Raw genomic sequence first — 27,224 nt, 5'->3', positions numbered from 1 at the left:
GAGATCCACAGTCCCTCAAAGCATTATAGTTTTGTCAGAAGAGGCCAGTATATCAAGAAACGTCAAATAAAACTATTTTGGTAAACTATCTGTGCCTAGAACGTCCCCCCAGGCTAGTGAATTAATGGCCTCCCTGACCTCTTGAATCTGGATCTCTTCCCCTATTAGAGCAGCCACATCATGAAGCAATCTGTTGGTCATGGCAGAAATGACATAAGTATGTAGTTTTTACCAGTTAGCACCAGGTCTTGTAGAGTAGAGGTCAGCATAATAGTCACAAAAAACTGTTGATGGCAACCTGTGTATACACCTTCTGACTTGTCCAGTTCCCTCAGGAAAATACATGTGTGTGATGCCTATGGGGATTGGCTAACCATGCTAGTAAGCTCCCTGCGTTGTAATGTTCATTGTGCTCCCGGTTGACATACTGTTGGTAGTCAAAGCCCTGCAAACGTTCAACTAATACCAATAGTTGCTCCCTCTCCACCCCGGCCATCTATGTGCCTCAGGTTCCTGAGGGTTTGCCTTGTGCAAGGTGCCTCATGCACTTCCTGGTGTGTGCTCTTGCGAAGTAATTCGGTGTAGTATAAGCAACCTCGCCATCACTTTTGTAATGCAAGCCCCTCTGCCTGTGTCAGGTGCCACCCAGTAGCTTTTGGTTAGTGAGTGAAGGCCCTCACGTTATAAGTCAGAAGGCTAATCATGGATCCAGTATTAGGCATGGATCTCTACAAGTTAACCAGTCAACTGGATCCCACTCTCCTCCCCGCCATCCCTCTGGCCCCAGTGCTCATGGTATCCTTCAGCAGGGAGTGAAAACATTGAAACTTAATGAACAAACCCCAAATGATCCCACCTAGGATGATTGCGCCAACACATTTTGTCCAAACTGGTCCAACTGCTTTGGTTCTAGCCACCCTCCAGGGATAAGTGGTGTAGCCATATCTGCCTGGTGCCCAGGGGGGAATAAAAGAAAAAGGGAACAAGATGATAAAGAGCTAATCTGCCTCAGAGCAATCCACCAATGCTTCTTTGTGAGCCCTTGCAGCCTCTGGGATAACAAAAGGACCATGGAGAAAAAGAGGACTAGCGCCAATGAGCGCAGGTTGCCCATCTCAGAGGTATAGTTATGTAAGGTTGTCTGCCATGCCTGGTGTGTCTTTGGGCGGGAACATGCTGGTGTCTTAATCAGTGCTAGTCCCAGCACTGGATATGGTGCGCATGCCAGGGCCCAATAGCTCCTTGGGGCCTTTCGCTGGTTGGGTGATCATGGCTGCCACGTTTATCACCTCATTGCAACCAAGTCAGGCCTGATACAGTGCAGGCCATACATTGCTCCCTCAGTGCAGGTGGCATTTGCCATGCTAACGGGCTCTAGAGGGGAAGACTCTGGTTGGTGTCGGCTCCCCATGTCATAGTCGTAGTCGTTAATCCACTGCTATACTCCCTTCGGTGTAGTGAAGAAGGACTTCTCATCTAGGGGCACCTGCAGCTTACCCAGGAATAGTAGAACGTAGTGGACCCCAATCTCCTGGAGTCTTCTCTTTGTAAAAACGAATGATGACCTCTGTTTTTGTAAAGTGGCTGAGAAGTCAGACTCGGGCGTTGTCCACCTGGTAAGGACCATGCATGCATGCCAGTTGCAAGAGGACGTCTCAGTCCCTATACTGCAGTACCCAAGCTACTACTGGGCGTGGAGGGGCCCCAGTTGTTGGGGTGTGTGCCAGTACTCTATGCGCTTGTTACAGGGCATATTGATTGGACAGTCTCACAGGGGCTACACAACGGAAGGGTACACTGAGAAAATAGATAAAGGAGCAGAACAGGGACAAACCAAACTAAAAAGAGAAAACAACCCACCTCCGATATAGGTTCCAATACTGGAATCCTTATGATGATTCTCTAGGCGTCAAGCATAAACATTATACAAACAAAAACAATATAACCATGATTGTTTTTATTTATACACATACAAGTTCTTATTCAAACGTACCACTGCACCTGCAGCCCCCTGGCCTTGGGGAACCCAACTGACGGCCCAGCAACATCCAGTGGGCTCTCTACTTATCTGTCCAGCAGCTGGTGTTCTTCAGCCAACTCACTGGACCAAGCCTGCAGCATCTTTGTGACCCCGGGGTGCCCAACGCTGTGTTTGCACCCTGCGCCCAGCCACCTTTGTGCTGGTGAGGGTGTGTGTTTAGTGCTGCCCTATCTGAAGTCGCAGGTACTTACCTGACAGCTGTTTCTTTCTGAGTGCCCACGTCTCCATAGGATTACAACACCAACTTTGACCTCTGTACCCGGCCGGCGCGTGTTGCTGATGATGGACCCTTGGTGTCTTCCTAACCTTTGCTCTTTGGACACCTTAACCCACGGAGACTGGGATCGTAAGTCGAGTACTTACCTGCAAACTATGTTGGTACTTTTCCTCCCCTAGGACTGCATTAGTTTCTATGAGAAATTCCACTGTGTCTTTTTTTTTTAATTGAAAAGTATTACTCACCTGTAAACTATTTTACCTGTGAATTCTAAACAAAGTGCATTTGACACTTTAAAGTGATACATTCTTGAAACTGTACTTACCTGCAACAAAGATCCTTTTAGTTCTAGTAATGAAGTAAAAAAGTATATTTTTGATACATAAAAATATTGGCCTGGAGTTAGTCATTGAGTGTGTGTCTCATTTCTTGACTGTGTGTGTACAACAAATGCTTAGCACTACCCTCTGGTAAGCCTAACTGCTCGCCCACACTACCACACAAGAGAGCATTGGCATTATCTACTTTAGCCTGTGTAAAACCTCTGGGGATCCACTGGACCCTGTGCACACTATACCCCATTTTGGTACAGTATAGACAGATTTCATGGTGGATCAACCCCAACTCATGATGGCATGGCAAAGGGGTTTTGATGTGAACTGTGGTAAGCACAAATAAAATGTTATGTAAAATTTGCTGACAGACATTTCACCACCTGTACTGCAGCACATAATTAAACAGTGCGGCGGTTGAAAATGGTGAAATGCCCGTGGACATGGTAGGGAGGGGAGCTGTAGTACAGGGGACTACCTCCCTCCCACCAAAAAAATACAGCAGGGAAAAAACAACATCGAGAGCAGGATGGCGTTCAGTGGTGGCTTGCGGGAGGGAAAAGGGAAGGGCGGCGCAAAAAATATACCATGATTTAAACAAAATACTTACCTTACAAACCGTGCAGCGCTGCTCCGCTCTGTGCCGTCCCTCTCCTCTCATCTACTGCAGGCCGAGGTTCCCAGCCTGCCCTGCATTCAATCTTAACGCTGCTTTCATACTGCTGGCAGCACAAAAGCAACATTAGGATTGGACGGAGCGCCCAGCCAGGGCGCTCCAAGGCAGACTGAAAGTCTCTCCCTACTGTCTCCAACCCAGCAAAGCAGTGCCTGCCTTCCTGGTTTGGCGAGAGCCTAGTGCACATGTATGTTTGGCTGGCTCGAGACAGCCAGCCAAACATACATGTGCACTGAGAGGGAGTGCTGAGCACTTCCCCCCTCCGTGGTTGTCACAGCTTGTGGCCCAGACCCTTTAACAAGTAAACAATAATAGAGAGTTTATTATCGTTTTCTTGTAAAGGTTTTGCAGCTGCTGCTGGTGGAAGCAACGCTCCTCCACCATAGCGGAGGAGCCATTCTCATTGGCGTTTGCCTGAGGAAACAATCTCACTGAACAGGAGATGGCTCCTCACTGTGTAACTAAATGTATGCCCAGGCTTGGTGGGGAGTAGACTGAAATATCCGTTTTCACCTTATAGCTAATCTGGGAATCACATTCACACTCCTTCCCAGGCCTAGAATAATTTTAATGAGTCAGACCACAAACCACTTTGCTCCATCTACAGGAAGGAGGTGACGGGGTTAAGAGGATGGACTGCAAGAAGACGGCTTAGCAGTGATATTGAACTAAAGCATCCTCCACCCATGAGAGACTGAAAAAGAAGGAAGATGCTGGGCATAGAAACCCTTTTTTAGCATCCACGTAGGGTGAGCGAGACTGGTATTTCATCATTTTGGAAACTGAAGTTTTGTGTCTCCCAAGCGGGACACACCTCATTAGTAAGGCTGTGACAAAGTAAAGGGATGTCAAGGGAATGTGGGCATCACTTTCAGTAATGTGTTTCTTTTGCCTGCTTTTACTGGCTGGTTCTCTGGTCCCAGGAGCAAAGGGGTTCCCTTACCTCTTTTTGATGGCTGTTTCTCTGAACCCAAGAGTGCAGGGTTTCTTCTACCTGCTTTCCCTGGCTGAACCAGTGATCCCAGGGCCCTTATTTTCCCTCTTTGCACCACGGCACACCTTTAAATAGGTGAGCTGGGCGCAAACAGGGAAAGTGATCCCTATTATGAAGAATGCGCTGCCCTCAGGGCAGCTGGAAACTTGTGCTTAAAAAGTGCTTAGAAGCTGTTGCATGCTCTATGCAGCCAGCAACACACCTGCACTTTCAAGAGGGATTAGAGATTCCCTTGCAGGCTGGAGCAGTGAGTAACTACACCCACTTATAGAGGGATGTCTGGGGGGTCCATGGGACCCCCTTTCACTCATGGAGAGGGCTGCCCTTAGGGGGTATACTAACAGTGGGCCACCTTTCAGTGGTGCACTCTCAGTGCCCCTCCTAAGGGCATGTTCTCTTGTGCACCCATGTTAGTAATTCGGCATGGGTGCAAAGGCAAAGTGATTCCCTCATTTGCAAGGGGTCCACACTCATGCAAATGAGGGAACATCCTTTCACGATTGCGCTGGTACTACATGTGAGCCAGCGCAATCAGTATTATAGAAGGGACTGAACAACCTCCTGTGGCCCCTTCTGTAATGCCAAAGAGCCGCCCGTGGCTCACAAAGTGGCCATACACATCTGTTGCATCTCAGGGCCCCAGTAGTGACATGTGTCTTTTGCTTGCTTTGCCTGGATGGAATCTGATCCCAGGTGTACAGTGTTTCTTTTACCTTCTCTCTCTGGCTGTGCCAGAGATACCAGGTGTGGTGGGTTTCTTTTACCTGCTTTCTCTGTCTTTGCAAGGGATACCAGGTGTGGTATGTTTCTCTTATCTACTTCCCCTGCCTGAAACTGTGACTCCCAGGAGCAAAGGGTTTCTTTTACATACTGTCCCTGACTGGATCTGTGTTCCGAGGAGTGATACGTTTCATTTACCTGCTTTCCCTGGCTGGACCTTGGAACCCAGGTGTGACGCGTTCCTTTACCTGCTTTTCCTGGTTGGGCCTGTGATCCCAGGACTGAAGGGTTCCTTTTACCTTCTTTCCCTGACTAGACCTGTAATCCAGGTGCAACATGTTTCTTTTAGAAGCTTTTTGTGGCTGGTCCCGTGATCCCAGGTGTGATGTGTTTCTTTTGCCTGCCTGGATCAGTGATGATAGGTGCCATGTGCTTTTTACCTTCTGGGCCTTGCTGGGTCACAATCTTCATCTGCTTGGCCAGTAGAGAGTCTCTGTTCTGGATGCAAACAAGAAGGATCCTTTTGGCCTCCCTTCCTTTATTCATCACCATCTTGATCAAGGCTCTGGCCTGGTCTCGGTGGGCTCCTTGGCATTTTATATGGTCCACCTCTCCTGCATTAAACACTGCTCTATGCTCCAGGTCATCAAGGAGATCATCCAACACAGGACCTTTCACATATTCCACAAATGCCCAGCGATGGTCCCGCCATTCTTGTTCTAGAAGGAAAAACTGAGAATGTAACATCTGTGAAACGAGAAAAGACCATTTACAAGTTGACACATGAAAGGACAGCCAAAGGAAAGGATGAAAAAGTCAGACTACACGCTGGCGTTTAAAGGAAAAGCAACTTTAGTGACAATGGAAAACATTAAGCCAACATTTTCATTTTAAGGGGTAGACATTTTAATATCACCAGAGACAGAGGATAAAGGCTTCTCTGTATCACTCCTGTGGCCATCAGCATATGAATGCCACCCTGGGAGCGGGGTCAGTGCCAGTATGTAAAGGACAATCTGCACCCCAAGCAACGAGATGCTGAAAGTATTTACTTGACTGTTGCTATAGAATGTGATGAGGCAAGCTCCTCCGACACCCACCAGCAAAACAACGCACCCCACAGACAGAGAACTGTGTGCTTCCTAGCCACACAATAGGAACGGATGGTGTGGAGATTTACCACAACCCAGGGAATAAAAATGACATGCCAGAGACTTAACACCAGCACAGCCACAGAGCAAGAGTGATGTGCTGTGGTAACCCTCCCGAGGAGGATATGGAAATTACATGTTACAGAAGCCATGAATACTTATCCCAGCATACCCACAGAATATGAGTGTCTCCCATGAAGGATTTACCACCGCACATCCACAGAATAGCAATGAAATGCTGTGGAGACTTCCCACAACACAGCCAATGGAAACAAATCGCTATGGATACCTACCTCAGCACAGCCAAGGAATATGTACAGCATGTTGTGGAGACAATACAGTAAGTCCCTTTGTCTTTGGTGACTTTGAGCAAGGAAACAAGCATCACTAAAAGTTCCCACACTGTCTGTCATTCTGTGTCAGAAAATAAACCTGTATAAAGTTTATAAGCAGCAAACCCCCATCTTGAATTACTCTATTTTACTCACAGAAAAAAATATGTATGCAAGACTTTATGTGCAGGCTATTCTACTCAACATCCATCTATCACCATTCCACATTGCTTTAAGCATAATCTTCGTCTCAAATATACACCTATGAAAAGAAGGATCTTAAGAAATTATAAAAAATGCAAATCTGCAGATATATGGAGAAGTTCGGTCTCTTGCTATCAAATGGTGTAGGTCCAAAATTCCGATGATACCCAGCATAAAAAACACAAGCACTGGCAAAGCCAAAAGGTCTGACATTGACTGCGAACATTTTGGTTTCCCAATCCTTGTACCATCAGACCCTGTTCTGCATGGCCTTTCACGATGCACGGCTTGGAGTTGCCCAACCCACTTAGATTTAGTTGTGTTTTCAACTTGAGGGAGTAAGAGGGTTGTGCTTACTCCAACCACAAGAATCCTGTGGTGTCGCTGCAACCCTCCTCCCCCTAAAAATGTTTCTTTACATTAGGACCAAGTGGGGGTCCCAGGGACGCCCCCAAGATCCCCCCCCCCCACAATGGAAAGGAGGTCAGAGTATCCCTACCCTGCCCTCTATACCTTATTTTGTTTCAATATTCAGGACGAAGTCCTCATGTCCTGTAACAGGGGTGTAGCATTACTCTTCATAACGCGACTAGCCAATCAGAGCGCAAGCTCCCACAAAAGCCTCTCGCTCTCCAGGAGTAAGGAGGCCAATGGGAAAAAAACTCTTTCGGTCATTCAGATTGTTTGCTCTGTTATGTGAAGTTACTTGCCTGCATGACTCCAGCAAGCAGTCCAGATATTTCTAATTTTTGAATTTTTCTCAAAACAGATTTATATCAAAACAACAAAAAGCTTGCCTTCTGGGTAACAATTTACCTTTCTGCTAAATTTGGTGGAATTCCGTTCAGCCCTTTTGGCTGTAGCATTGTCTAAATTTTCCTATGGGAATTTGTGCATTTTTCTCGACCCGCACTTGAAAACTCTGAAACATTCCAGGAAGGAGTTTAGGTGGATGAACTTTTTTTGTTGGAGGGTTGGTGGGGGAGGGAGGGTTGTCAAGATTCTGGCTAAACCCAGGGCAGGGACAGTTGTCCTCTATCCACTGTGAGGGTACACTTGCTGTGCATATCCAAGCCATTGGACAGGTCCAGGGCCAAAATAACAGTCATGATACCAGATACACCACCAGTTGCGCACTCATTGAAGGAGTTCATGCTGGGCCGACATGAAGAGGACATGCCTATCCTCACATGGTGTGGCGCATGTCACAGTAGCAGCGAAAGAGCTTTCTGCAAAGATTTAACTGGCCAAAAACAACTACAGTACTTGTGATGGAATTTAACAAAGACATGTAGACACTATGAACATGAAGGGGGGGGATATGTGTTACCACAAAGAAAAACAAGAAGGGATGATGTAAACACAAAGTAATCTCAGACGTTGGAACATGCTGATCACTGCATTTAAGGCCACTGTTTTCTTGCTCATTGTGTCACCTCAGACTGAAACCAACCTTTTGCAAATCAGCCTTCCTAGAACAGTCCATCCCAAACTGCCCGGCCTTGTCCCTGCTAACAATAAGAAAAGCAGCTCAAGGTTGTTACCGGTGTTGTTGGCCTTCATTATGGAAGTGCCACTTGAATCTTATGGTGTAATGAGTGAAGGTCTAGGCATACCTGTATTAACTAGAGCATCCCTCCGAGAAAAACAAAACAGTGATAGGTGGAGTGCTTGTTTGAATCTCAGATACTGACATTTACTCTAGTCTGCAATCCACACCATTCCTTTTCTTGCCGACTGTGCCACTGTAAAAAGGGACCAACCTTATGAAAATCAGCCTTCGCCTTGTGTCAATAGGTACAATTCAGGTCGAAATGCTGGGCATCCTACACAGTGAACAGCTAAAGCAAGCCCAGATGCTATTCGCTTTGCTGGCCCTTATTGATGAAGTGCATCCTCAGTTCTATGGCATGGAGGCTTGCCAGAGCAGAATGACACTACTTAGAGTGAAATACAACAAAGAAAAAGACACCCCAAAGTCACCATGAACATACGCGGAAGAGCATCAGCCACCAAAATGAAAAAGGCCAATAAAGAAAGACTGCTCAAAGGCATTTGGAGAATAAGATTTCAGGAACAGTAAACAATTATTACGCATGGCTATTGAAAACCTCAGATTATCAAAGGCTATGACCAAAAAGGCTATGTAACAAGAACACTTTCCCAACAGTAAGACACCAAGAAACAAGAGAATATAAAGCATAACACAAAATGTAAACAATGTACTGCTGAAAATAACAGAAAATTCAGTTAATGTTTACAGGATTTACACAGCGCTACTAATAGATCAAAAACAGCCAATTAACAGGACTCAATAAAATAAAAAGAGTTAATTACAAAAGTTTTAAATCTAATCTCCAATCACACATCAGTCCGTTGCAGAGATACTACAGGTTAAGGTCTATGTATTTAATTGCTTTGCCCCGCTTAGCGTCTGGATTTTAACCATAAAATCCCTCACGATCACAAGCTGAAATCGACAAATAAATATGAGTATACAGAAAGTACTTATAAATGTTAACTCTTCAACACACCCCTTAACTAAAAAAGAATCAATAATACATAAAGAAAATAATTAAATAATAAAAATGAATAACACTAATTAATTAATAGAAACAAAATCCCCAACAAAAATAATATGGGTATGTGTGTATAACCGTATCATTATGTAAGTACAACAATACACTCACTACTGAAATATTGGGAGGACAAATGTAAACTAAAAAAGAAAATTTAAAAACATAATAAATAAAAAAAAAAAAAAAAACTAATTTACAGCAAAAGCGGAAAGCCTAAGCTTGTAAATATGTATCCATGCATGTACATATGGAACTTTATCTAGTACAATTTTATATCTCCAGTTTTTTTCTGCCATATGCATATCATGGTATAATCTCTAAGTATGTGTACCTATATATTTATATATTTTCCTCCCACTGCAGAAAAAAAAAAAAAAAGTTAACTAATCTCCCCAAACCTCATCAAATCATAATTTGGACTCATCCTCTTCCTCTTCCAAATTATCCCTTATCCGCATTCTCTGACTCATCCCAAACCTCTTCCACTACTATGAGCTCCAAAATAATTATTTCTAAGTTCTCCCTCCTTTGTTCATCCTTTATCCTATTTCATCCAACAGACTCACGTCTACTATTCCCACCACTCCCAATAACTTACATTTTTCTCTACTAATCCAACACTAACCAACCGTTGGGTTCCAGAGTAGCATGCGACTTGTCGAAAAGCACTTCAACATCTCATCAGTGGTAGTAAGAGCTACATAACTACAATTATAATAAATACAATTACGTTACAGTGCTTGCTGTCCTGCATTCAGAAGCAGAAGTCTAGCTGGCTGGGGAAGGAAGTGAAGGGACCGGTCAGCAAGAAAGCTCACAGACTTCAGAGGCTGGCAAGTGAGCACTGAGCAAAACAGCAAGCAGCCGAGGAGAAATCACAGGAAGGAGAGTGATAGCAAGCGGGATATAGAGGAAGTACTGCCTCACCAATTGGATGCAGTTGCACTCACTGGGTGCAATGCTCAATTCTTGAAGAACAGCCTCAATCACATGGTGCTAGTCCCAATCTCGATGCACAGTATCTTTTACTTAGCACCCTTTGCAACACAGTCTCACTCATTTGGTGTGAGTTTCACTTTATGGAGAACAGTGTCACTCATCAAGAGAGTTTTTTTAGTTTTTGAGCACAATTTGAGTCACTGGTTCCCCTTGTTGATGCAGTCTCGTCCAGCAGAGGCAAGCTGCATACCTTAAGAGGGCAACCTCCTTCAATAAGTAGGAGTTACATTTGTCGGAGCACTGTTTCACTCCCTTACACTCTCCTACCGTGGTGTGGGGTCTCACTGATTTTGTGTTGGTCTCACAACATTTACACATACTTTTCCAGATGCAGTCAGCACCTACCTGGGACTCCTCTCTCACATCCTTCTTTACACCGGCCATCTGGGACCCTCCAGACCAATCCTGGTCAGTAGACTTAATGGACTGTTCTCCAGCAGATACATCTAGCTGAGCTGTATAGCAGTATAGCCAGCGCTCTACCCTTCAGTGCTATGCTCCGAATTGGAAAATCTTTTGCTCTTTTTACAAAAGTTGTGAATTCTTGTCTTTTAACCCTTTGACAATTCTTCATCAGTTACAAGTTGGTTTATCTTTGGATTTCAGTGCCCACTCTTCATGTACAACTTTATAACACTACAGCCCTGGGTGGGATAGAATCCATCGAACCATATTCTTCCCATACCCTCTTTGGACTTACCTTGGCCTAACAGAGCATTAAGTCTAGGCATTCTGCTTGGGACCTTACTTTGGCCATGCATATTCATCAGTCATTCTCCTGAGATTCTAGATGAAGTTGACCTTAAGTTTCTCTTGGAAAATGTAATTTTTCTTGGTGCCATAACCTTTTCTATTTGGTAATATATGACCCAGAGACAACTTCAGTTCAGTTCTCTTGCCAGATCTTCCAAAAAAACGAATTTATTGGCCTTTACAAATGTGCTTTATGTGTGGCCAGCATGGCACAGTAGTCAGCACACTTAAGCCACTGGCTCCCTCCATTGTGGGTGGCTGCATTTTGCTTGTGCACATCTGCTTAAATAGTTGTGCACTTCAGTGGCACGGTTGGGGCAGCAACCTACACTTTTGATTCATGTTTTTTATATTTATTTTTGCAAAGGGATTCTTTTTTACTTATTTGTGCAAATTGCATATGTTTTTAGAAATAAAACCGTACATAAATATAACAGTGCAATCTTGCCAAGGCAAGACTTATTGACTGGAAGTCTGGGATGAGCAAGATTCAGTGTAAGAAATATTACTTGGTAAATAATCAGACATTAAATAAAAACAACTCATACTATTCTACAATACTACATTTATGAATAAGAGCAGGAGAGGGGGGTTGTTGGAGAGTGGTAATCGTGAGAAACTCACAGACCACCTAGAAACCCATAAGGTTGTGGGTGTATGAAATTCATTTTTTCAGCGTGGTCAGCCCAGACTGTTTGCCTCTTGCTGGTTTTTAGAACTCTGGGCACTTTAACCCTGCTAATCGGTGGTAAAGTGTCTGTGCTCCCCTTTTAACACATAATCAAACTGGCATATTTCTAATTGGTTTATTTAACTGAGCTAAGTCCTAGTATATGGTAATAGATGAACACAGGGCATAGACATTAATTGCCATTAGTGAACTGCAGCACGTATTGTACCATTCACTACAGTGACAGTGAAAACATGGCTTCAGGCCTACCAGTTTAGTCTGGCTGTAGCAGTGTAAAAACTTTAATTTGACCAGTAAAAATAAACCTCTTTGACAGGTCAAAAACTCCTTTTTAAATATTAATAAGTCACCCATTTATAGGCCCTGTAATCTACAAGGCAGGGTCCATGACATTTAAAAGCAGGACATGTAGAAATGTACTGTTAAGGTGTCCTTACCAGGACTAGCACCCACAATATATTTTTCACTGTGATAGTGCTAGCTGTCCAATGTAGAAAACCAAAACACAGATTAAGAATCCTAATTATGTATTTCAGGACTGGGGCTAGCTAGAAAAATAACTAAATAACAATTTTAATAGTTATCACAAATTTAATTAAATGGTGAAGTCAGATATTTAATAAATATGGATAACGTTACTTTTATCTTTTAGTTATAAAGTTACTTTTTCCGTGCCTGAAGTTCCTGGGGGTAAATTTGCATTTATAGTCCAACTTCTGCCAGCCAATAATAAGCAATTGAAAAGGCGTGAAAAATGTGTGAAATGCTTCAAAAACACACAATAGGCTGACCTGAATGGGCAGAGACTAATCCTCTCAACCCCCCAGAATAGGAACGGTGTGGGCTGCTTGTCATTACAGTATCAAATTCTGCTTGAATGTCAAATCCAGCTTGTCAAGCCTGCCGGATTTATATTTCACACTTTGGGATGCACTTGGAAGGAAGTGAAACAGGTTGTCAAAAAATTCTTGTGCAGCCACTGTCTGGTCACTGGAAACCCCTACTTTTTTTCCACCAGACGTCTGTCTGGGTTTATTGTAGCTTCAGTGTCTGCTTCAAACTGGATTTTAGTGCTAGCTGTAGGATTACCATAGTACACACCCCACACACACACCCAGCCCATAGAAGCCAAGTTTGGTATAGTTGAAGAGTTTTACTATCCTGAAAATACCCAAAGTGGTTCGGGTTGCCCCCCAGGAACTTCTACCCCATTGGTTAGGGGGTGCCCATGAGTCATTCCCACCCACTGGCTCATGCCAGGCATAAATATGATGTCTATAACCTGAGAAGAGCCCTGAAGGACTGGACCTGCTTTGTCTTATATCTAGGACAAAGAAGTGGTCTCCAAGGGTCATAAGACTGACCTCCGGTTCAGGCTACAGGAATATAACCAGGTACAAGATACCTTTGCTGCAGCTTACCAATGGCAACTGGACCTGGACTCGACTCTGCTGTTGGCCTCTGCCTGACACCCTGCGAGTCTCTAAGTGCTCCCCTAAAGTCCTGGGGGCTTTAGAAGTGTACGCCTGTAGTGGATTGGGTTTAAAGGACTACAGCCAGAAGGCAAAGTATTTGACCAGTATAACCTGGTTGGTGTATCCAATCTGCGTTCCATCACAGTCACAGTTAAATTGTGCCTAGGTCTCAGTGTACAGCAATTATTGAGTAAAATTGGCACTTTATATTTCTTGGCACTATTCATACTTAATATTTAAAAAATGTATATCTCTGGCTCCCCTTATTGGATTTGTGGCATTTTGTTGTCATTTTATTAAATTGTACTTTGTTTCTCTAATTCAGTTTGGGACTTTTATTATTTTGTATTTTGATTATATTACTGTTTTGGTGCTGCATAAATACTTTACACATTGCCCTAAGTTAAGCCTATCTGCTCTGTGTCATAGCTACCAGGGGTTTGTGCTCAGGTTAATATAGTGACTTTAAAGGCTCACCCTGACAAGGGTTGTGAATATTTGAAGTATGTACTTACAGAGCTCTACTAAGACTCCAATTTCTTACAGTAGATATTTACAGCATTTTGCATGTCATTTACGACCTTGTGAATACACTTCAAATTACTTCTCAAAATGCCGGCATACAGGTATGCTAGTGTAAGGCATGGGGTTTTAAACAGTAAAAATAGTTTCCCTTTGTAGATAACAGGAAAAAGAGTAAATAGAGAGAGAAATGTGCATATATGAATCATATCCTGTGGGGCATGGCTAGCTGCCTATGATGGTGGCCACAATTTGTTGAGGCTTCGGTGCAGCTTTTACCATCCTACTGCCCGGAGAGGGACCTCATTACACTGGAGAGGTATGCTGCAATTACTGAACACTGCTGCGGCCTGAGATGATGCCCTCTTTACTCTTAAAGCAATGTTGGTGAGATGCGGGCTCCTAGAGGTCGGGTCTCCCTCCTTCTGGAGACACGACTGGTTGCTGTTGCATCTCGGCCACATAGTTACACACCCAGGTGAGGTGCAGGGGCCCCCCCATCTTGTCTCCCATCACCTCCGTGATGGGGCAGACAAGAGCCACTGGCATGGGTGCACTGCACCAAAATGAGCTGCAGGAGATTATGACGCTGGAGGTTTCTGCAAGGAGCTTGGCATTGCCCTACCACTTTGCAGGCTCTAGTGTCATCACCCTGGATAAACTGGACCTCATTCTTGCAAAATTACAGGACTCATGGGCCACTCTGGAACGGAAACATAAACACAATGGCCCTTGACCTGGGAGTGTTGCGAGAAGACCAATATAAACTACAAGAAAAAGTAAATCAATCAATCAAGTTTGTAGAGCGCAAAGCTACTCGGATAGTGTCCCGGCACTACTAGGCTCGCTAATTATCAGTGCTGAAACCTAATTACTCAAATGATCTTTCAAACACTTAGGTCTTAAGGATGCGTTTGAAGGTCTGTTCTTCCTTTAACTCCCGAAACTTCAGAGGTAGGGAATTCTAGGCGGTGGCAGCGAGAAACAAAAAAGAGAACCACCCCATTTTTAGGTCGAGCGTAGTGTTCGACGTGTTGTATACTTTATTTCGGTCGAGCGTAGCGTGCGACGTGTTGTATACTTTTTAAGTATACTTATACTGGGGTTCCAGTGATTTCATTTGTTGGTTCCACTGTCATTCAAAAATCCTTGCTTGCTAGTGGTCAGTTCTGCCTCTTTGTCCTGCCTTTTTCTCTTTGGGAGCGTCCCAAAGTACTGTATAATTACGCTATGTCCTGTTTATCTCTTCTGAAGGGGACTTTTTCTTTCAGTATTGGCCTGTTTATCTTACACTGTGGCTGTATAATCAGCCGCTCCTCCCCACCAGCTCCCTCTGTAAACATAAACCAACAGCAGTGGGGGGCTTTTCCAGGGCCAGCTCACTCTTGCTCTCTTTCTCTTGTTATTTTCAGTCTGTGTGGCAAGAAAAGGCCAGTCAGTAATTTACATTGCTAAGAGCTCTAACTCGAGCAAACACAAGACTATTGCGTTCCAAATGCTTGTCTACCCTTGCTTTCAAAATGTCGCTTTACTTCCTCTATGCGTTCACTCTACGGGAGTTCCTTTGCAGGCATTGTGCATTTGCCATTTTGTTTCAGTTTTGTCACTATTTGTTAACAATTGGAATGTATATAAATTGTTTATTTTTTAGGAACCGGAAAACCAGTGCTGAGACTCGAACCCATCTCCGCAGTTCCAAAGTCGGCAGCTCTAGATGTTGCGCCACATCCTCTTTCTAAATACTGCTGGTTTTATTTTGTTTCCAATTTTCATACAGTGTGAAGTTAGCCGATGGGCATAGCCCGCATTACATGAGTTTCAGATTAATCACTTGCCTTTGCCTAATCATGCTCTCTGGATATACATCTGTATACATTATCAATATACCTAAAACCACGTCACAAACTAAGAATCAAACCATTGCTTAGCGACTCGTGTAAAGCCTCCTGGCACTGTTTAAAACCCGGAATGGCTGTTCCAGTCATTCACTCTTCACAGAAGAGGAAGTGGGTGCCTCTGAGTTGGGCGAAAGTGGCCTCTTTCATCAAAGCACCAGTATTCGTGTGCAAAGCTCTTTAAGACAGAAAGTAAAGAAAATAGTTGGCATAGTACTGGTCTTTTTCAGTGCCCCTTTGCTAAAATGACTGCAAGCAACTACATAAGAGTAGTATTCCACAGCACGAGGGTTGCACAGTATCACCATGGGTAGCAGCAGAGAAGGTTCCGTATGAGTTGCACTGTAATATCTGGGGGGACACCTTCCAGGACTCCACCCTTCAACCATTGTGCAAGTATCAACGCATAAAATAAGTCAAATACGTAAAGGAGCCGAACCCCAATAGGGAATGGTTACATCACAAGACAAACTGTCTGATGTGCGCTAGAAAAGAGGTCCTTGTTATGTAGCAAAGTTAGTGATTTAATCGGAATTAGAATACCCAGTGAACACGTGTCTCATTAGGCAGACCCAAACCCTTGTTCGGTGCAATCATACAGTGCCAGATAAGCAGTCCAATTGCATTGTGCACAGCAAAACGATGCAGTTTTCTCCAGTTGCAACGTTCATCGTAATCCGGTAATTGCTCGGCATTCACTCAGGTGCACACGAGAGTTGATAACATTAATTAAATTAACGGGGGTTATCGGATATTAGGCACAACATATCCTCCCCCTGATACAGGACAGTCATTAAATATCACCAGATGACCTAACACATTTTTGCGCCACAGAAATTGCTGAAACGCGTGAGGCTCTTTCTTTAACAAAAGAAACACAAATAGCCTCATGAAACCCCTACTTTTAAGCTACTACAAAATTGCACAAAATTTAGAGCAAACTCGACCGGAATGCCTCGAAGCACTTTACCACAGCACCAGATATAATGCACATGGTCACACGCATTGTTTACAGACAGGTGGAGACTAAGGGCCTGATTCTTACCTTGGCGGTCGGCGGAGAGGCGGCGGTCGGACCGCGAACAGACCGGCGGTCCAAAAAATGGCATTCTGACCGCGGCGGTCACCGCCGCGATCGACCGCCACTTCCCCACTCCGACCGCCACGGCGGTCATGACCGACGGGCTGGAGTTCGCACACTCCGGCCCGGCGGTCGACCCAAGACCGCCAACCGTATCATGACCCTGCTTACCGCCGCGGTTTTTGGCGGTCGGGAACCGCCATGCGAACCATGGCGGTAGGCACTATCGGGGCCAGGGAATTCCTTCCCTGGCACTGATAGGGGTCTCCCCCACCCCCCACTGCCCCCCACGAGTCCTCCCCCCACACCCTCCACCCCCCTGCCACCCCCCAGAGGTGGTACGAACCCCCTGCCCCCCCCACCCCGACATGCACATACACGCACCCCGACATGCACGCACCCCCAACATGCACATATGCACACCCCCTACACACACACATACACAACGGGGGCACATACCCGCACACATACATGCCGACATGCGCACCCGCCGAACTACACACATTGCCCAAAGGCACAGCAGCACCCCCCGCCCGCATGCACGCACTCACACACCCCCTCTACACACCCCCATGCACGCACACATCACACAACACCCCCCCACCCCCTCCCCTCACGGACGATCAACTTACCTTGTGCGTTGGTCCTCCGGGAGGCGACGGGAGCCATAGGGACGTGACCGCCAACAGAAGACCGCCAACAGAAGACCGCCACACAGAAATGTGGGTCGTAATTCTGGGGGCGGTGTTCTGCTGGCGTGGCGGTGGAGGTTGACCAGTCTCCACTTTCCCGCCGACCGCCAGTGTGGCTGCTGGCGGTATTCCGGCGGAACGCTCCCAGCGGTCGGAATACGCGCAGCGGCATACCGCCGCGGTCGGCGGTCTTTACCGCGGCGGTAACTCGGCGGTCTTGCGAAAAGACCGCCAAGGTCAGAATCAGGCCCTAAGTGATTTGGCAGAATCAATTGATGTTGAGCCGGTGCAGAGATTTCGTAATAAAATCCTTTACATTTATAAACAGGCCGAAAGAGTTTTGCAGCGCAAAAGCACATCGTCTTGCATGCCAGTTACATGATAATATGCAGGGCATGGTTCAACATGGCTGTAACAGTATCATAAACACCTGGAAGAATACATCTCAACTCTCAATAAAGATGCTGCACTTTGTAATCCAGGTTGCGAAATCACCAGCATTGCCACTCGGATTGACCCCATCACTGGCAGAATTAATATGCAGTGGTTCTCAGATCTTGTGAAACAAATTACTTCCCCTGAGCGCAGCCTGACTGTATGTGTTTATATAGCTGCTATCATTTTTTGCCAGTGACAGGGACCCTCCGGGTCGATCTGGGACACAAGGGGCACCCATTAGTGCATTATAAAGTTTAAGAAGCGGTCCGTATGTGCAAATTGGGGAAGATTTGAACTTGAGACGCTGTACACGTGTTTTTCAAGTTATGAAAGAGTGCATGGATTTGAGCTTGTTAATTTTCTTTTGTCAGGACAAACATGTTGACTTTCAGTTATAAACGCCGGGCGAACGCAGAGAATGTGAGCAAATGCCTATCTCTGGAAGGAACAAAAGCAAGAGGCTGTTTTCATGCTCTTACATTTCCCTGTGTCTTCCCTCGCATTAAAAAGTTCAAAGTTCAAACTACCTTTCCCTCTCTGTTTTCCTGTCTATTATGTGCAGCTCTCACCCCTATCTATCCACCTTGCCACATAATTCTGCTAAACAAATCCACTCCACACCACACAGTTCCACTCCACACAGTTCCACAACTAATAATTCCAATCCAACCCACATATTTCCACTCCACACACACCCACTCTACTCCAAACCAAAACACATGGGTAAAAGACATTGAGATTTACAAAGCCAATAGCTCTAACTCTTGCAAATGTGAGACCCATTGCATTGCCAATGCTTGTTCCTGCTAGTTTTCGGAACCACTACCAGCAGATTGTTGGAGGAGCGTAGGGATCGAGCCGGAATATACAGTTTGATCCTGTTCCTCAAATGATATGGCCCTTTTTGGTGAAAAGACCTGTGAGTCAGCATGAGCCCTTTTAACCAAACTCTCTCTTTAATGGGAAGCCAGTGCAGCTCTGTTCAGGTGCGGCCGGAAGTGACTCCTATTTGACACTTTCAATAAAAGCTGAGCTGAGGCGTTCTGCACTAACTGCAGTCTTCTCCGTTGGTGAGCTGGCTGGCCCCACAACAGGGCATCCGTCTAGTCCAGATGGGACGTAATCAACGCTTGAACTATCAGATTCTGATGGTGTTTGGGAAACAGATGCAAACATTTCTTTAGGGACTTTAGGAAGCTGTAGTAGATCCCCACGATGCTATCAACCTGAGCTCCAAAACAAAGTCAGGTTATCAAATTTCACCCCCAGATTCCTCTCTACAGAAGAGGGGGCTGGAGGTGGGAAGGAGGGCCTGACTGGGCCAACAGAGGCCATCCCACAGCAGAGGTGGAGAGCCAAATAACAAACTCTAAGTTTTGTTGGCATTGCACTGAAGTTTGCTCAGGCGCATCCAGTGGAACATAGCTGGAAGACATGTCTTGAAGTTGTGCAAGGAATTAGGTGTGTTTTTATCCAGTGTGAGGATAATTTGAGTGTCGTCTGGGTAGGACACCACCTGCACGCTATAAGATTCATTCAGCACCGCATGAGGAGTCATATATACAATGAACAATGTGGGTCTCAACGCCAAGCCCTGGGCACTCCAAACTCAAGGGGCCTGGGGTCATAGGTCTTCCAGACTGCTTGGCTGTGGTCCGATAAGAATGACTGAACCCAGGCCAAAGTGGAACACCAGACACCAATATTCGCCAGTTGTTGTAATAACATAGGATGGGACACAATGTCAAAAGCTGCAGATAGATCAAGAAGCTCCAAAAAGAGACCGGCTTCCCCATATCCACTGCCAGCTTAATAGTGTTCGGGACCTCCATGAGAACCGATTCCGTACAGAAATCTGGTCTGAAACCCGATTGGGAAGGGTATCATAGCAGGTGTTGTTCCAAATATTCAGACAAAAGCCGATTAACCCACTTCTCCAAAATTTTCGAAACAGGTGCCAATAGTGAAATAGGTCTGAAGCTAGCTAAGACAGACCTATCACAGAACTGCCAACTTAAAAAAAAAAAATCTCACAGTGTGAGGAGGGGCGGCCCTTGGATAACCTTGTGCAAAGAAGTACCTTTGCCCCCACCTTGGCCCCAACCCCCCTTCTCTAATAAAAAAAAACATAAATAAAACGAAAGCTTTCTGGTGCTGCTGCCGATGTCCAGGGGTGTTTTCACACCCACAATTGGACATTGGCAGCTCAAAAGCCTCTAAAGGTTAGCTGAAGACCACTGGTAACAGTGGTTTTTAGCTCTTTTCCCTGCCTCACAGTGATATTGGCTTCTCACCGGGTGGCCGTGTGATGGGAGCCAATATCATGTGTCACATGGTGGCACCTTGTGAGTTGGTAGGTCTGCTGTCACCTGAAGGCTTCTTTGGCAAAGGGTTAACTTGGCCTGTTTTTAGTATCACAGCACAGTAGCTGAGCTTCGGGAGCTATTTAAAAAAAAATTGAGGGTAGGGTTGATAGCTAAACAGTTATCCGCAAGAACCTGGGGTTGGCAAAGATGTTCGAGTGCCCCAAACCTCTGGGCTTTTAGGGCTAGATCCGAGTCCAGCATAACTCATGAAAGGATCAAACCCTAAACTGGACAGGAAATGTCGGTAATTAATCAGGTACATCTGTCTCCAAAGGTCCATCTATTCTGTTCCGATTAGAGTGTAGGAGAAGCATCTGAAGGAGGTTGCAGTGCCTCCGGATAAGTGAATTTATTCACAATTCTGAAAACATCTTCGGCTCTACATACGGATTCTGCTACCCGTCTTGCAAAGAGATCCACTTAAGCCCTCTCTATAGCTTGATGATAGGCCTCAATGCACTTTTGTAGAGTTCCTTATCCACCAGCAAATAACCCTTTTATCCAGCATCTTTCCAATTTTTTGCAGTGCTTGCCCTGGCTCCTAAGTTCATCATTGAACCCCGCAGCAGATGCACGTCTGCTCTTGGCAAAACTGTAATTTGCTTAATTGGATCCACAGTGTTTGCCATCTGTGGAAGCCAGTCATCAACCGCCTGAAAATCAACTTAAGGGTCCCCGCACAACTATGAGACAGTGGAACTGAGACTGTCCGCTATCCGTTCCCACAAAACTTTTGCCCACATTCTATGGGGAGTTACGGGATAACTCTTCTGCCTATTGGTCCCTGGTCCACCCTCCAAGAAAAATAGATTGTGAAGCTTCAGGATGCGTCGTCCTGGCTAGAACAACATCATGTCTGTGCGGGGCCAGCCTACCTGCTGGACTCTCAAAGTCTGGCTTCAAACTGGGACTTGACTGGTCACGGCCTCCACGCTTGTTGGAGATGGACAACTATTCAGATGCTGTCCAGGGACCAGGCCACGGAGGGCGGTTGAGCTGTCAGTGATGGACATAAGAAAATCTGAGGCTTTCCCTTCCATAAAGCCACTAGAACATCAGACTCAGACTCGACACTGACCCCCTGGAGCGACCAGCGGGTGACTCCTCAGACAGCTAATAACCTTCTGTGAAGATCGGTAGGGATGGCCCCCTCCAAGAGCCCCCCCCCGTTTGCTCACTCGTATCTCAGTAGTCGCATACATGGCAGGTGTTTTTAAGTCATGTAAGGTTGCCACTCTTTGACCTGTTTCTGCTCTCTGACCTCTCTTCTAGGCAGTACATTTGACCACTCTCTACATGTAAGCCTGTACATTCTCCTCCGATGGAGGAGCCAACATGAGAAAGAAGGCCCTGCATGAACACAGCTGGTGCATTTCATTCCTGATACCAACTCCACAACACACTGAATGAGTTATACACATTTTATACATGGAATATTACGGGCATGGGATTACCATGCAAATGATATAAGCTCCATTCACAATTGGAACTCTCAGGGGCTCACAATCTACCTTCAGGAATTTCAACTCGATGGGCAAGCGGGAGACTGCCATCATTGTAGACTGTGGGGCCAGCTGTTCCGCACCTCCTACTCTTCATTTTCCATTTTCGGGGGGTGAGGGTGGGGGTGGTCTGGATCTGCCCAGGGGTGTCCTTCCTTCGTGTACAAGGATTCCCGGGTTGACCCAGATGGGCCTTATATGCCTTTGGTGGGTGGCGGGGGGAGGAAAGAGGGGAGGCCTGGACGGCACACCCTTAGATCTAGGGTGTATCGATGTGCCCAATCGTGACCAGCCAAGGTGCATGGAACCCTCTCTGCAGGGCTTGCTGGCTGGGCTCCTCTTCCATGGATAACAGGTGGGGACTTTACCTGTCTTGGACATGGAGCTGGATCGAGCACAACCCCTCTCATCAGGAACACCAGACATTCATAACACCAAGGCTTACACCCCCTCCCCCAATCAGGAACACCAGCTATTTGTAACACCAAGGCTCTGTCACATTGGTCACAATATTGGTTCTCCACGCATGCATTAATGACCAATGTCACAGAGACACTACTTTTCAAGTCCGGAGTGTTGTTAATTTAGGAACTAGTACTTTAGGGGAGTTGTACTCTCGATTCGGTTTACGTGAAGCAAATGGACTGACATACTTGATAATAGAGATTTGAACAAATAGAGCCCAGACTGGGAAACATGAATTTATATCAGTCCTGCAAGTTTTGAAGACAGAACAAATGTTATAGATGTTTCCAATTATATCAGAATATGCACTGTCATGGGTCGTTTGAATACTTCACGTAGAGCGAGTACACAAAAGCTACTGCAGTCCAGGCCTGCACTCACTCCATTCTCCCTACCCATGCCCCCCCTTCTCGATGCAAAGATCCCACATGGCTTCCAGCTTTACCACTTCTTATGCAGCGACTTCAAGGGCCATTTCCTAATTAAGAGTTTAGTCTGCAGCACATCTAAATAACTTTTTTGTGAAAAAACATTCATGCAAGTGTTGTTAATTCCCTCGGCTCCAAAAGTCTGGTGTTGAAACCTTCATTTTTTTTTTTTAGGAGTCATTAGTTGTCAACAGATTTTGGTATCACAGTTCTGCCTCCACTCAGCTGGTTTGCTTATTCCCATGTCACAATCCCTGTCAGTCGTGCCCCCTCCCTTGATTTCTCTCGACTCAATTTTTAAGTCTTGCTTAACAGTATGTAGGAAAGCCACTCTTTTTGGCATGGTCACCCCCACTTTTTGCCTAACATTGTGTTTATGCTGTTTTCTCTGGGATCCTGCTAACCAGGACCACAGTGATTGTACACTCTCCTCTAAATGTGGTTGCTTTGGTACCTTTTACACGCCACATTTGGCATACTGGTGTACTCCTGTAGGTCCCTAGTATATGGTACTATGGTACTGAGGGAATTGGTACACCATGAGTCCCCCCCCATGGCCTGCAGCATGTATTATGCCACCCATGGTAACCCATGCAAACTGTGTCTGCAGGCCTGCCATTGCAGCCTACATGAAAAGATGCATGCACCTTTTCACTGCTGGTCACTGCACCAGCTCACTGTAAGTCAACCCTAGGGTAGGCCCTCTTAGCTCAGAGGGTAGCATGCAGGTTCCTGTGTGTGAGGGCACCCCTGCTTGAGCAAAAATGCCCCTACGAACTCCAGGTCCAATGCACTCGACTTCGTAAGTGTGGGGAAGCTATTTTACTAGTGTACTGGCCAGCTGTAGTCCAGCTACATAATGGTAACTCCGAACCTTGGCATGTTTGGAATCAAACATTTTGGAATCATACCCCAATACTAATGCCCGTATCGGTGGCATGATTCCATTCACTCTGGGGGCTCCTTAGAGAACCCCCCAGTATTGTTTCTACCAGTCTTCCCGGGTTTGCGGGCAGCCCACGCGGCTGCAGTCCCTCAGACAGGTTTCTGCCCTCCTGTTGCTTGACCAGCTCAAGCAGGGGAAGGCAACATAGGATTTCCTGTGGGAGAGGGAGGCAACACTCGCTTCCTTGGAAATAGGTGTTACAGGGCTGGGGAGGGGTAGACTCCCCACGCCACCAGCTTGCACATTTGGTGCCCTCCTTGCATAATCCAGTTTGCATCAGTCCAGGGACCCCCGGTCCCTGCTCTGGTGTGAAACCACACAAAGGAAAGGGGAGTGACAACTCCCCTGTCCATCACCACCCCATGGGTGGTGCCCAGAGCTCCTCCAGGTGGGAACTTGATTCTATAATCTTGGAAACATCTGGTTGTTCAGGACAGGTGTCCGACTTCAGTGACCCCCTCTGATAAGTGGTCACCTTGCCGAGTGACCAAGCCCTCTGCTAGGGCTATTTAGGGACTCCCTTGCCCAGATTCAGCATGTAAGACTCCACCAGGACTCCTCTGCATCGACCTCTTCTGCTCCTGGCCACCGGAACCGCTGCTGGACGTCACAGGAACCAAGCAAGCTTGCAATTCCCGAGACGACCTTGCCTTACAACATTGTTTCCCAGGTTCCTTCCAGCATCTGCAACATTTCACTGCTGTGCATCCTCTGGGGTCGGCAAGAAGTAGGAACCTCCCTTGGAGTGAAGGAGTAATTCCCCTGCATCCACAGGCACCTAAGGCAATGACGTCCAGCTGCTGGGATCTTCTGCCATCTGGCTCCAGGAAGAATCTCCAACGCAGGTGGTCGTTCTGAGTGGTCCTCTCTACTTGCTGTCTATCTTGGGAGACGATGAGCCCTTGCCTCTTTGCACGCCAGTACCCCTGTGCACTGCGACTCTTACAGCAACCAAGGCTTGTTGACTCTGGCTCCAAGGGATCTTCAGGCTCCAAGTAGCCCTGGCCTCCAGCACTTAATCCTTGCAAGGCCAGTCACTCCACTGCTGCTCAACCGAAGTGGGACTCCTCTCCAGGCGTGCTAACTGGGCCTCACTGCAACTTACTGTGTCTGCTGCCAGTGGGTTGCCTCCTGGGGTTATGACTACTTCTGCTGGCTCTCCTGACTACTTACAGTGAGCCCGGAATCCCCTACAAGGGTCAAGTCCCCTGGACCTTGCTGTTCCTCTTCTTCTCTGCAAATCTTCTTCTGCCCAGATTTGCATTTGCCAAGGCTTGTTGGTGGTCCTCCCGACCACTGACCATCTGCGACCTGGGACCGGCATGGGACATCATCTGCACAATTCCAACGGTCTACCAGTTTTTCCATCACTATTGTGATACTGGCACCTGTGTGCCTGTAGGCCTCAACCTGAACACCATTGATTAGGGGTAGTTGCTTGTACTTATCCATATTTAGGGGACAAGCAACGAGGGTGGCAAAGTCGATGCCACCATCAGACACTAAAACACCCTCAGTGGTTTCCCTAAGTAAACCAACCCCCACTGCATTACCCAGAGTGACCCTGTTACACCCATGGACTGGCTATTTTTAGTGTTCTTTTTCCCACCACCACTACTACTAGGGGCACTCACTACTGGAAGCAGTGGGGGTTATAGTGGTGGGAGCTTTGGTGTTTTTCTTTGGACAAGTACTGTCACTTGCCCAGTGGCCTTTGTTTTTACACATGTAACACCAAGGCTTTTTATTCTGTTGGTTGGAAGAGGATTTAGACCCACCCCCAGAGGATTTTTGTGGGCCTGATGAAGACTCTTACTTTTTATCTTTGTCCCCACCTTTGTCATGTGACTTACCATCCTTCTTCTTGTCTTTTTATCACCCCCTGTATGAGCTTCTCTGCGCATCCTTGTTATGACCCATGTATCTGCCTTCTTTACCATTTCTAGGGGAGAGGTCAGATCTGCCAAGTATTGGTGTAACAAGTCAGACACAGAGTTATTCAGAATATGCTCTCTCAAAATTAGATTATATAGACCCTCATAGTCAGACACTTTTCTGCCGTGTAACCAACCTTCCAAAGCCTTCACAGAACAGTCCACAAAGTCTATCCAATCTTGTGAAGACTCTTTTCTGATTTCTCTGACCTTTATCCTGTATTGTTCAGTTGTTAAGCCAAATCCATCCAAGAGTGCAATTTTGAGAATACTGTAATTGTCTGAGTCTTCTTCTCTGACAGTGTGAAGTCTATCCCTCCCCTTGTCAGAAAAGGATAAACCACAGAATAGCAGCCAACTGCCCTTGAGGGACCCTCTGAACTTTGCAGGCCCTCTCAAGTACAGCAAGCCACTTGTAGATGTCATCCCCCACCTTGTATGGGAGAACCGTTTTGTGCAGGGGTTTGGAGTCAAAGGTGTTCTCCCTAACTCCATAGCTCTTCCAACTGCACAGGCTCCAGTACCCACACCTTCTGTCCTGATTGGTACATTGTCAGGATGGTTGGTACACTGTCAGGACATGCCATTGTTTCTGTAACTCCTGGCTTGCCTGACGTTTTTTAGTGGCCTTTTTCATGTACCCAGCCATTCTAGATCTTAAGCCAAGTACATAGTCTACTATATCTTGTTTAGGGGGGCTTCAAGGGTTGCTCCCACCCCTCTTTCAGAAGAGCTAATGGACCCCTAACAGGGTGACCAAAAAGGAGTTCAAAGGGGCTGCAGCCCACTCTAAGCTGGGGTACTTCTCTGTAGGCAAAAAAAGAGGCCTGCTAACAGGACATCCCATCTCCTTTTGAGCTTTTCAGATAGTCCCATAATCATACCTTTGAGAATTGTATTAAATCTCTCAACCAACCCATTTGTCTAGGGATGGTAAGGTGTGGAGAACTTGTAGGTTACCCCACACTCTTTCCATATTGCTTTAAGGTATGCAGACATGAAGTTGCTACCTCTATCTGACACTCCTCTTTTGGGAAGCCCACCCTGGAAAAGATTCCCAGGAGGGCCTTTGCCACTGCAGGAGCTGAAATGGTCCTCAGAGGTATTGCTTTTGGATATCTAGTGGCATGGTCCACTACCACCAAGATAAACCTATTGCCAGAAGAGGTAGGAGGGTCAAGGGGGCCAACTATGTCAACCCCCCCCCCCCTTTCAAAGGGCACCCCAACCTCTGGCAGTGGGATCAAGGGGGCCTTTAGGGTGCCACCAGTCTTACCACTGGCTTGGCAAGTGACACAAGAGCAGCAAAACTCTTTTGTGTCTTCTGACATGTGAAGCCAGTGAAAGTAAGGGACCAGTCTATTCCAGGCCTTATTTTGCCCCAGATGCAGATCCAGCAAGGGAAATGTCATGTGCCAGTGTCAGAAGAAACTCCCCATACTGCAAGGGAATGACCAGTCTTGTGGTAGCACCAGGTTGTAGGTCCCTTGCCTCTGTGTGTAGGAGATTATTTTCCCAGTACACTTTGAGAGTGTCACTGACATCCCCTGCTTCCTATTTGACAGCTTACTGTCTTAAACCCTCAAGTGTGGGACAGGTCTGCTGAGCCACACTTAACTCATCCCTGGCAGGTCCCCCTGCACCCAAAAGCTCAGCTGTGTCAGCCTGACACTTCTCTGGTGTAGGTTCCGCACAGAGAGTAGACTCCTCCTCCTCAAAAAGGGAATACTCAGTGGAGGGAGGGATAGTAAATAATGTTTTACCCTTTCTACCCCTACTTTTGGGGAGCAC

The 27,224-nt window shown here is 46.2% G+C and overlaps 1 protein-coding gene across 6 annotated transcripts in view; it reads right to left on the bottom strand.

Moving 5' to 3' along the window:
• LOC138286506 (caspase-1-like) overlaps nt 1–27,224 on the bottom strand; it is a 264,088-nt gene that overhangs the window by 179,707 nt on the left and 57,157 nt on the right. For all 6 annotated transcript variants that reach the window (XR_011202003.1, XR_011202004.1, XM_069226848.1 and 3 more), the window contains exon 2: nt 5,421–5,699. Coding sequence is in view for 4 of the 6 variants with exons in the window: in XM_069226848.1 (XP_069082949.1) it covers nt 5,421–5,699 (279 nt within the window). In the remaining 2 variants the exon portion in view is untranslated. The remainder of the gene's footprint in view (nt 1–5,420; nt 5,700–27,224) is intronic.

This window comes from Pleurodeles waltl, chromosome 3_2 (genome assembly GCF_031143425.1).
Source record: "Pleurodeles waltl isolate 20211129_DDA chromosome 3_2, aPleWal1.hap1.20221129, whole genome shotgun sequence".
Classification (NCBI taxonomy): Eukaryota; Metazoa; Chordata; class Amphibia; order Caudata; family Salamandridae; genus Pleurodeles; species Pleurodeles waltl.
The sequence above is the reverse complement of the archived record's forward strand: the minus strand, read 5'-3'. Positions and strand labels throughout refer to the sequence as shown.